At 31.3% G+C, this 12520-nt stretch overlaps 1 protein-coding gene across 2 annotated transcripts; it reads left to right on the forward strand.

Annotated features, from left to right (window-relative positions):
* Window positions 1-1826: 1826 nt before the first annotated feature.
* LOC145592756 (DNA replication complex GINS protein PSF2-like) lies at window positions 1827-9723 on the forward strand. 2 transcript variants are annotated; one of them, XM_081649261.1, is made up of 10 exons: window positions 1827-1979; window positions 2057-2131; window positions 2232-2346; window positions 2708-2807; window positions 2889-2919; window positions 3000-3092; window positions 4639-4791; window positions 5538-5601; window positions 6339-6418; window positions 9202-9723. In XM_081649261.1, the coding sequence occupies exons 1-8, from the start codon at window positions 1932-1934 to the stop codon at window positions 5556-5558; spliced, it is 636 nt and encodes a 211-aa protein (XP_081505387.1). In that variant the 5' UTR covers window positions 1827-1931; the 3' UTR covers window positions 5559-5601; window positions 6339-6418; window positions 9202-9723. The 2 variants fall into 2 exon arrangements, with proteins under 2 accessions (XP_081505387.1, XP_081505389.1); XM_081649263.1 differs by having other exon boundaries at window positions 9261-9723.
* Window positions 9724-12520: the final 2797 nt, after the last annotated feature.

The following is a 12520-nucleotide window of genomic DNA, read 5'->3' on the forward strand; positions in this document are numbered from 1 at the left end:
TGGACTCGACTGACCACTTTTTAGCCATTTGCAGCCCGTCATCTTGGAAGCTCATCAAACCCTGCCCAAGAATATTATACCATTTTGATATAAAACTTAAACAAATGCTTTACGATAATTTTATGATCAAATGTCATTGTTACAATCCTTCTCGACATAAAGTTCGATCAAAACCGGTTCCATGAAAACACTAGCACAATATGAATTCTTTAGTATCCAATATATGGATATTTAGGTTTGTCTAACAACCTCTTTTAGCGTTTTGCCTAAGCTGATATAATAAGTTTCATACTATACTCTAGTCTTATCGATTGTCTTTTTCTATGCATGGCATCTATTAAGTAGCAAATATTGTAAATGGATGTTAAAGCTTAGTGTTGTCTTGTACAACTAATAGATCGATAAATATGAATAGGTGTATGATTGGACAGCTAGAAATTTCACACAATCATATATTGAAAACAAAATGTTAATACTTGCAACGTTTCTATAAGCTATCAAAATTTCTCCCTAAACAATGTCATTAGTTACACAGCAAAATACGGGGAAAGGGATTTATTACTGATGAGAATCGAACCGCGCACTTCGAGAATGAGGTGACTTCTTAGGCCATAGCACCGGAAGGTATGTCTCTAGTTATTGTACTTTGTATTCTTGTGGCAAATAGACTATTGTAATTATTTGTGGATTTAATAGAAACTAGTGTGTAGCCTAGACATTGCATCAGGTCGTTACTTTAATTCAATTATTCCATGTGATTATACGTACTACTTTTGTTTCATAATATTTGCAACGTTAGACATTTTCTACTTACACTTTATGTCAAATCGTTGCAATTAATATGAAACGGAGGTAGTATTTGATATTGATTTTTTTTTTTCCTTTTTTGATTAGACCTTGTGATTTGCATGATTGATTATTGACTTAGATGGTTAAATCCTTCTTAATATTTTTATATTTTTATATTTTGATTAGATTATACATGACATCAACAAATCGCTTTTAAATTGTCTTAAGATAAGATTTCACAAAATTTATGCATTATAAAACAAAGTCTTAACAAAGTCTTGAATGGAGTCTTGAAAATTCAAGACCCAACTTAAGACTCATCTTAATACTTTATATTGTATTTTTTCTATATACGTATATCAAAGCACAACTTTTTTTCTGAAAAATATTATTGTTAATAATAATTTTATTTTATTTTATTTAAATAATAATGTAAAGTGTAAATTAAATTGCAATTGACTATTGTATTTATTTTTATTTATAAAATTGTTTGTTGTAATTTAATATAAAGTATTCCTTTATTTGCTATTTTTTTTGTTGTAGTTAATTTAATCTAAAGTATTCTATTATTTGCTATTATTTTCATCAACAAATTTAAATTATAAAAAATGTAAATTTTACAGCTATGGTATTTTATATATAATTCATGTAATTTCATTATTATTTAAATTATAAAAAATATAAATTTATGTATAATTTTGTATCTAGTGGTTTGATATTATTTTTTAGCCATGTAAGATATGTAACTTACTACACCATTGCAAATTATAGTATTAAAATATCATATATGAAAAAGAAAAATAACAATAATACGTATTTAAGGAATCTTAAATGAGTTTGAGGAATAAAGATCTAAATTTAGTTGAATCTTAATATAATTATAAAATAATAAAAATTATTAAAATATGATGTGACATGGAAAAAAAATCTTAAGACAATACGGGCTAATCTTGCTCTCAACATGAAAAATTCAAAAGGTAAATATCAGTCACATTAGTTAGTCTATTCATTTCCCGCCATCATAATTTAGGGTTTGCAATTTCACGCAACCAAAATTTTCCCCGAACTCCATTCTATCAATCATTTTAGGCAAAACTTCAAATTTAAGCATTTCAGCTAATCATTCAGCAAATTTTCCAGAAATGGCGGGCCAATCAGATCCCCAGTCTTCAGTATTTACAGCAGCCGAGGTAATCTTCACATCATCTTCCTCAATTTATTTATTTATTCGTTTTTTGATAGAAATGCAATTAATTGGATTTTGTAGATGGAATTCTTGGCTGAAGATGAAATGATTGAAATTGTACCTAATATGAGAATGGAGCCTCTCAATTTGATATTGGTAATTTTGCTGATTATTTTTCTTTTTTTGTCAATTTTATGATTAAACCCTAATTGGTTTTATTAGAGAGTTCAATTTAGTGGTCTGGTTTGATTATTAGGGTGATTATGGTCCATTCCGCCCCCAAATAGCAACACAAGTACCTTTGTGGCTTGCTGTGGCATTGAAGAAAAGGGGGAAGTGCACGATTCGACCACCCGAGTGGATGTCCATTGGTGAGTACTTTTATCTGAGTTTTATTGTCAATTGAATATGAGATTGGTTAGTATACAACCGGCGTATAGTGTACTGCAAACTCTTGTTGCCTCAAATCACATAAAAGTCACCCAATTAAGAAGTTGTCTTGTTGTTTAGAGAACTTAGTTTCAATAAAATTTACAGTAAAGTGGATTTATAATATGAAGTTATGTCAACATGAGCATGCATTGTGGCTGTATCTCTGTTATTGCCTATTAAATTGTTGGAATATGAAGATATGGTGGTATTTATATAAATTATTCGATTTTATTGCATTGTGTTATGACATAATTTCACGGGGTGTGTTAACGACTTGACATATACATTTGTGGATATCAGAGAGGTTAACACAAGTTTTGGAGTCTGAACGAGATTCCCCTAAGGAATTTCAGCCACTACCTTTCCATTATATCGAAATTTCTCGGCTTCTCTTTGACCAGTAAGTCCTAATAAACAGTGTTTACTTGATCCATGACCTTTTAAGAGGTTTAACTGACATATATAATTTGTTTTATGCCAGTGCCAGGGATGATATTCCAGACATATACATGGTCAGTTGAAGATTTTCGAAACATATTTTTTGCATTTGATGTTTGCCCTGCTAAGACTTTAGCCCACTCATGTTATGCAGGTGAGGTCTCTCATTGAAGACATTAGGGATGTGAGGTTCCATAAAGTTGAGTCTGGCTTGGAGACCATATCTGCTCGAACGCATGCAGTGAAGGTATTGTTTGTTGCTTCAAACTAAACTTCAATTAACAAAGACCTCATAATTGTTATTCTTAGTTGTGCCTTTCATGAATCATAATATATTAAGAGAATGTGCTGGTGGCTTTTTGCCCTTCAGTTTGCTTTATTTTAGAAAAAGCAAATGTGTAATTTCTACAGTTTATTGGCTTTGTCCTGGCATCTCAATAAGCTGAAGTAACACTTTCCCATTTGGCCATTTGGGACGGATATGGGGATGGGGGTGGGGTGGGGGGGGTTAGGGTTAGGCATGTGACAGCTCCGAGAATAAGATGTTAGTTATAACAAGGGATTTTTTAAGATCATTATGATAATTTCAGAGATCAGTATCAGTGAACACCATTGAAACTTTTTATGACTCAATTTGACAGAAGAAGGCAGCTTTGATCAAGATACATTTATTCTTTTAATGGAATTTGGATGTTAAGTATGGTGAAGCTATCTTGCCAAATAGGGAAAATGATAAGGCTGTGGAACTGTAGTGTTTGCTACTTTGCTATATTCAGAACAAAGAACATGGATATTTCACAGAGTATCTGTTTGTGCTCAGCAACAGAACTTGATGAGGCAGTGATCATTGTGTTCTATTGCTCTTGTTAAGTACTTTCTCTAGCTAAATAAGCTCAATTAATAACAGTTAAGACAAATTAAAAATATTTAATGCTGAAATATCATATCTTGAGGCACATTTTAGCGTGACAATTGTGTGACGTCTTACAGTTTTATATGGTTTGAATGCTTTCAGAATTCTTAGCAAATATAGTCAACATATAAAGGTTTCATTCAAGGAATTTGATTTTAGTTGACAAATTTTAATACAGTAGATGGTTTATCATTAAAACTACAAACATTGAATATTTTTTGCTTTGGATCTGACTGGCTAGGATGAAATGGAATTGCACATAAATTTTATCCTTCGCGATGGATGTAGCATCTTTGGCTTATTATATTTTCTTAAAATATATATTTATGTTTAGTTTTTGTCTAGAATGATGATGATGATAGGCAAAAACAAAGGAATTTGTTTGTGTAAAGGTTTGTATTCAAGTTTTTATCTGGATATTGTGATTGTTTTGATCTATAAAAATATAAGGGCTTTTGTCGATGTGATGTTGATTTTAGGTCCAACTGTTGGTCAGCTTGTTACTATTAACGATTGAAACTCCTAATTTACTACCCGACTAACAGAAATGATTGTGTTATGTCTTTCTTTATCAATCTTTCTGGTTGCTGTTAAAAATTGGTAAGTATATGGCTGTAAATTCAGGCAACTACCTTGCATATTATGTTGCTCTTTTCTCAGGACACAGGGGGGGGGGGGGGTAATGCTGCTAATTTTCAGTATGGACCCTGCCATGATCACTTAAAATAGACTGGATTATACCAAGTTTTTATTGTGCCATGTTTGAACTTGTGTATATGTGGATCTGTTTGTTTGAATTTTGATCTTTGATTTAGTGAAAACATGAGGTGTATCCATTGGTTGTTCTGATTAGTTTTGTTTGCCTGTGATTTGGTATCAGCTGAAAAATCTTTCTGCAATGGAGGTGAATATAGTGCGCCCATTTGTTGTGAGAACACTCCAGTCATTCTACAAGCATGACAGTCCAGAGATGATTCAACAGCCTGTTCAAATGCCCACTAGACAACCACAGGCTACTGACCGTGGGCCCAGAGTAAGTTTCTTATTGTAAGTGCACATTTGTTAATTCTAAAAGGGTTGGAGCCTTAGAAGTTCTTGGAGCAATGTGCTCTCAAGCTTGTCCTGGATTCTGGTTCAGGCTTCATCATCTAGTGTAAAAGCTAGTGTTAGCTGTTAGGCTGATTTAAAGGTTCAGTGTTTTCCGACTTTTCCTTGCTTAATGTTTGCCTTTTCTTCTCTTCCACAGTGAGGTGTGAAACTATTAGTATTGATTATATGTCTTGCCCGTATACATCTACTTGTTTTGACCATTGAATTCTGACTAAAACTTGACAATTATCCATTAGTTGTACTCCTGATACGGAGTAGTTATTAGCATGCTGGTGTTCAGACTGTTGAGCTTTAACTCTTTAGACGTCCTTTACACACCGATCAGCTGTTCTAGAAATATACCATTCCACAATTGTGCACCATGATCATCCATGTTTTTGCTTGTAATTGAAGGATGCACTTTGTTCTCACCATTGACAAGTGGCTTTTCTGCATGTGCCTTTGCATCTAATATATATCATGCCTCTGTTGATTTTAAATTTGTCCTGGGACAGAGGCTACTTTTGCATATAGTAGGCTACTTCAAATTATGCTATAGTAGGCATGATATCTAAAGACTGTTGCATATAGAAATTAGGTTGAAGTAAGAATGGTATTCATCATTGACTGCATGACTTGGAAAATTATAATTGTCTAATGCCCTGTACTTTCTTGCCTTTTTATCTACAGAGGGATTTGCGTCGTCGGTAGGAAAGTCAATCCCCAAGAGCAGATTAGTTGTACCTCCTTGTTGGTAAGCTTCCAATTGATCAAGTTCTTGAAATTTGGTCCATGCTAGCTAAGCACTAACAAGTCGGAAATTTAACATGCATTTGAAGGCTTTAATTGTAATCATCTCAGCAGAATATCCTGATAAAAATCTATAGAAACAGTCTAATTTTGAGCTTAAACTTATGCGAAGCTCCTTCTGTCAAACAAAGCCCTTATATGGAATATATAATAATGTTCTTAAACAGTGTTCAAGAACATACAAGGACATCAACTTATTCAATAAAGGAGTTCCAATAAGTATTTGAAACTTTAGCATTGACTTTAACCAGTCATTGAATAAAGAAACAGCTTATCGAGGGTTAAAAAGTAGAAAAACAAGATTGGTTAAGATACTTGACTTTAATTATTTTTTATCTTCGTGGTTTGCATGCCAGCCTTTATATGGCGGTTTATCTATTCAAGGATAGATGATCATGTATTAACTGGCCGTCTTTAACAATAATAAGAGGCTGCTTTCACCATAATATGAGTTGCCACTTTGTGCTTTTACTATTATTCCTCGTACAGCAATAGTATTTAGAGCAAAGTGTAATGACTATGCATAGAAGTGCATGACAACTTGATTTTTTTAATCCATGAATGTCAAGTACATGTTTTCCTCGAGAAGTAGTTAATTGCATTTAGTTTTGTTGTTTTGAAATGTCATTTTGCCCGACTATTCTGAAAGTTTGAAATTGAAAATTCACTCATTCCTGGCAGGTTGCTACCTTCTGCTCAACAAGCACATGGCTTTCTACAGTATAATTTAGGCTAACTGATGTATCTTGCACATAAACTATGTAAGTCATTGACAAATCTCCTTTCTTTAGCCCTATTTTAGCGTTGTTTGTTCTTTGGTCATGGGTTGTCGTGGATGATTGATGATTAACATGAACATTTTATTTTTTTTCCCGGATTATAATAACTTGCAAATCATAGAGAGAATCTCCGTGTCTAGTGCCCAGATAGTTGGGTTCTCGGTCACATTTGTTGAACTAACTAATATTTTTTTAAATCCCTTATACGAAGTATAGAGTATTTATCTTTTGTTTTAGCATATAGTTCTGTGAGGAAGTGTTACAAAACCATTTCTTTTTCTTTTGATTCTTCACCATTCTATAAAAAAATCTGCACTTTCTCCGTTCATTTAGGTAGAAAATTTCTGTGGAGCATCTGTAGGTTGTGGTATGAAAATTATGTAAAACACCGTCGGTGGTTGTAGTTTTGTTGAATTTGTACGAAACACGGTAAGCAGTTTTGACGCTGTTAATCATTTAGGACTAATATTGGTAGGGAGAACCAAACAATGCCCAAGGTTTTGGCATCTGCTATCTGGTAAATGTTTGGAACTTGTTATCATTCAAGTTCTGCTTGTCATATACAAGCTTTTATACACTAATTTGGCCCATTGATGTTTCATTTTATCAGCTGGGTACATTGGCCACAACATTCTTACATTGAATGTGGAAAAAACAATTTTTAGGAAAAAAAAAAAAGATTTGTGATTGAAATATGACCACGAGGATTTATTATGAAAAATAATGATAGGAATTATTGGTATAATGGTAAATCACTGACATGACTGAAGATAATATTTGCCTTTTTGCTGCAATATTGTGATAATATACCAATTGGTCCAATTGACAATAATATTGTCAATAATGCATATACAACTATACAACACATGCCTTTTGAGTAAGTTCGTCAATAAAATTTTCATTCTTTTGCGTTAATTCACAAATGTGCGAAACACAAAAACATTGTGGGATAAAGGGAGTAATTGAAGTATACAATAACCTATACGGGTGGATTAGTTGCTTTGCATATCCATATCTTCCTCTTGATGTTAGGTTTAATAGAGAGGTGGATTAGGAGTACCTTCCTCACCCATGTATAAATTAAAGCACCCTTTTTAGAAAAATCTACTTTATGGGTAATTCTCCCATGAAGAATGAACTAGCCTTTATAGTTGGGTTAAGTTTAAATACGAAGTAAAATTCAAGTTGTATTTTGTGGTTGTAGTTTTCATCTTTATTGCACTATCCTTTCAGACACATTTGCCAGTAGAGTAAGTAACGCTGACATTTTCCTAACTATAAGTGTCAACCACTTGTCACAGGATTACGATGAACTCCATAAAAACATGACTTAAATTGCATACAATATGAATAAATAGTTCTACTTGTATTTATTATATGTATTAATAGATTGATAAAGATATGCTAAATCATTTAAATATGAAGGTGATCTGAGAAAATTACAGATATTTTCTTGCATTTAACGGATGCCAAGTGTGTGTCTAGTGGCCATAATATTATTTGTAGGCTTCATAGAAATCCATGTTGCTTTGAAGTAACAAGGAAAAAGAGAGGATAGAGAGGGACCATAATTTATCTCTTTTATTTATTGTTTGATAAAAACTTTTCTCAATTTGAAAATACTAGATGAAACCTGTACGATACACGGTTTGTTTAAATTTTTTAAAAAATTATATATATATATATATATATATATATATATATATATATTATGCTAAAATTTGTTATATACTTAGATAAAATTCCTGATATCAAGAGATAATATTTTATATTTAATTAATTTAAACTGGGAAATCTCATTCGTCAATTTTGCTTACTTGTTATTTAAATTATTTAATTTTAAAAGAAATTAATAATCTCATATTTAATTGGCTACCACTAAAATTTATTATCCTACATGGCGCGTTGAAAAAATTAAATCCTACGTGGATCTCTAAAAACTCGGGAAAAAACTCCCCATATATATATATATATATATATATATATATATATATATATATATATATATATATATATATATATATATATATATATATATATATATTAGATTTAAAAAATATTTAACTTATGTGAAATTTAATTCATAAACATGTCCGTTTTGAAGAAATCACTCGACTTAGTTAAGTGTCTTCTATAATAATTATGCATATCTATTAACGGAATGTTAATAATTGCATGATTTAGAATTAATTGAAATATTGAGTATAAGTACAATTTTTTAATTTTTTTTATTATTAATTTTTTTTTGTTGGTATTTGTACATACAAAGTAATAACAATACTCGTAGTACATTGATATTTTATTTAACGGATAAGTATGAAATACTTAGTACAGTACAATACTAATCTTCTTCGTTATGTGATTAGATATTATAAAACGAAGGGATTACCCTACTACCGATAAAAACAAAGGCCAAATTGTTTTTATATTAGGTAGTAAAACAAAAGAAAGGAAGGAGATGCTAGCATATACGGATATACCTCTATACTCTATAGATTAATGAAAATAAACGGGTAGGCATGAAAGAAAAATACCTAAATTTACACCACTTTATGTTCCCTTTCTTTGTCCCCACTCTATCTACCCTACCCTATATAATACGCAGGATAGTCTTTTTCTATATATATAAAAAAAAAAAAAGACTGATCTCAAAGTTGTTACTAGTAGTGATCCAAGAACGTGTGAGGAATCCCATTATTCATTTATTGGTTATTTTTAATTTTTTATACTGTAGTATGATATTGATGAGTTATTGTTTGGATTAGATCAACAAAGATTAGAGAGAAAGGTGCATGAATGAATTTCCTTTGTTGTATGTCGACAGCTAGTTTTAGCATTTCGAGTAAATATGGTTGACATCACTGTTGGGCCCGTATTGTAATACGACCCATAACATCTAGGGCATCAGTCCAAGATCAATGGTTCAGCAAAAATAGGCAAAACGGCTTGATTGGAGTAAACAAGGAAAGCACCATCATACGTATCAATCAAGAGGATACTTGCCAAAAATACACCTACAGAACAGGGAAGAAGATAAATCAAGAAGATCTTCTTCGTTTTGAATATATTCGGAAGATATTTGTAAACCCTAGAGATCCCTAGGTATAAATAAGTGTAATTAGACATTTTTAGCACTCATGTACGCACATATACTCAAAAAATAATAGAATTACTCTGCATTTATCTACGGAGCTTCATCCCTACTGGAGGAGGAGGCTAGTCCTTATTCAGTATTGTACCTCTAAACTTACTCTTTTTCATTCTATTTATTGTTGTTTTATTGCTCATCTATTGCTTTATTACTGCTTTATTGTTATTTTATATGCCATTGGTAGTATGATTGTTATTACCCCTCAAACCTAGCAGATTCTCATATGTCCTTGTTGAGATTTGCCTAAACAATCACAATGATCAAAATTTGAAGTTCTTTTACGAATATTAGATTTTGTACTCATTTATGAGAAAATTTAGATGGTTCAAATATCAAGTTTTGAGGAATTTTGAGGAAAGATGTGTTCTATTTCAGAGATTATAAGAGCATCCACAATGGCTAGTTACATGTACATGTAGTTTTGGGTTATCACATTCTTAATCTCCAAGTTACATAATTTAAACTACAATGTCTACAATGATAACCTATATCCTTTTATAATAAATAAATCATAAAAAAATAAAATAATAAACAAATAAATACATAAAAAAATATTAAAAAAATTAATATATGTGTATTGGGTGAAGAGCTATGTAGTTTCACTTAGCTATAACCTATGTACCTCCACAATAGCTAGTATGTAGCTCTACGTTATTTAGAAATTGCAAATAGATTTTTTTTATACAACCATTGTAGATACTCTAAGCTATATTGATGCTAATGGAACTTGCATTGCAAACTTGTATTTGAACAGAGAAGCCACTCTTTAATCTTTGTGTCATTTGCTTGTTAAGATATGGAAACTTGAGTGCGTATGTTGGCTATTTTTGTTGACGGTATATGAGGAGACGGGTGGTATTCGCTGTATTAGATTATGATAATGGTAATAATTTTATATACATGTATTATTCATGGAAAGTTTTATGTAAATGATTATTGAGATACAAATTCATTTTGAAATCACTGCTACTATGAGTATTATTTGTACTTTGCTTGTAATTTGGATTACAAGAGATTTATTTTTAAGAACTTATTCTTAGATGTATTTCAATTACACAAATTATTGTGTCAGTCCGACTAATGAAATGTTTCATCAGTCCGGACTAATGAAATGTTTTATCAGTCCGAATTGACGAAATGCAGATTTTGATATCCTCAATTAGTTGGATCATATCCTCTATTGGCTATATGATATCCTTTATTGGCTGGATGATATTTCTACTGGCTCGATGATGTTCTCTATTGGCTGAATGATATCCCCTATTGATTATATGATATCATTTATGATTGTGTCTATGATATATTTCATTGATTGGATGATATCCTCTACACAAACTTTTCATTAAACCGGGTGTTCACTATTTTAGTGAAAATCAAAAGGAAGCATGAGTTTGGTGGCCCAATTTTGGCAAGGAAAAAATGAAATCTTATTTTCTCTCTCCTCTTTATTCAACATATTCTTTTTTTGATCTTTCTTCTTCAATCTTCTTTTTCTCTGTTTTTTCTCTCTCCTCTTGTTCTCATCTTCTTTTGTTTTTCTCTCTCCTCTACTTCTCATCTTCTTTTGTTTTTCCTCTCTCCTCTAGTTTCTGGTGATAATTGATGATGTTGATGTTTCTGCTCTAGGTTAGTGTTTGTACTTTTTTTGTAAATTTTTCGTCGCTTTGCTCGGTGAGATGGTCGGAAATGGTAGAATCAACAATGGTTTCAACGCGATCGACGTCGCTAACGGTGGTTCCGGCGGTGACTTTTGATTTGTTTGAGTGATTGTATAGTTTTTTCATGACTATTGTTAATTTTTGTGTTTGTTTCGTTAATTTTGATACTCTGTTTTGCATATATAGTTTAATTACTTTTGTAAAAAAAGGTCAATTTTATGAAGAAAAAGGGTTACTTTTGTGAAAAAAGGGTCACTGTTGTGAAAAAACAAAATCATTTTTGTGAAAAAAGGGTTATTTTTATGTAAAAAAAGGGTCACTTTTGTGAAAAAAAGGGCCACTTTTGTAAAAAAAAGGGTCACTTTTGTGAAAATATGGAGCACTTTTGTAGTAGAAAAAGGGTCACTTTTGTACAAAAAAAGGGTCACTTTTCGCAAAATGTTCGATGTACAGTAAAAATACTGTACACCGGGTGCATGCAAAAGGGATTGTATCCTCTATTGGTTATATGATATTATGATTGGATAATATTCTTTATTGGCTGGATGATATTTTTACTGACTGGATGATATTCTCTATTGATTGGGTGATATCATGGCTGGATGATATCCTCTATTGGCTATATGAAATCATTTATGATTGTGTCTATGATATTTTTCATTGGATGGATGATATCCTCTAGTGGCTATATGATATCTATCATTTATGATTGTGTTTATGATATCATATAGACAATAGAGGATATCATCCAGCTAATAGAGGATATCATCCGGCCAATAGAGGATATCATCAAGCCATTAGAGAATATCATTAGCTAATTAAGGATATCAAAATTCACATTTCGTCACTTCAAACTAACGCAATACCTTCTCTTTCAATTAATATATTCAAAGTGTATTGATATTATATATAAAGTATCGTTAAGTTGTATTACTTACGGAGTATTAACTTATATGATAAGTATCTGGTACTCCGTAATATTATTTATTTATTTACTATAACGAGTTATATACTTTTGATAAGAACAAAAGGTCACCCTTTATTAACCAAAAAAAAAAAAAAAAAAAAAATTAAAAGTCAAGATTCGATATCAAAAAACTAAAGTGACAAACTGACAATCAAGATGTAGGTGTAGATAGGATGTTAATATAGTTCATCCGACAAGTTAGCTCAACTAAAATTCTTGTTCTAATTGAAATATTTTAAAGAAATTCTTGAGATTGGATTGGTTGTGAACTCGTAATATTTGTTTGACTAGATTTCTTCATATTTTAT

This window comes from Chenopodium album, chromosome 18 (genome assembly GCF_948465745.1).
Source record: "Chenopodium album chromosome 18, dcCheAlbu1.1, whole genome shotgun sequence".
Classification (NCBI taxonomy): Eukaryota; Viridiplantae; Streptophyta; class Magnoliopsida; order Caryophyllales; family Amaranthaceae; genus Chenopodium; species Chenopodium album.

Excerpts from the sequence above, each read along its gene's own strand:
- LOC145592756 (XM_081649261.1), top strand. The coding sequence starts at position 1,932 with ATGGCGGGCCAATCAGATCCCCAGTCTTCAGTATTTACAGCAGCCGAG. Across the intron at positions 2,347-2,707 it reads ACCCGAGTGGATGTCCATTG|AGAGGTTAACACAAGTTTTG; the intron begins GTGAGTACTTTT and ends TGTGGATATCAG. Across the intron at positions 2,920-2,999 it reads ATATTCCAGACATATACATG|GTGAGGTCTCTCATTGAAGA; the intron begins GTCAGTTGAAGA and ends CATGTTATGCAG.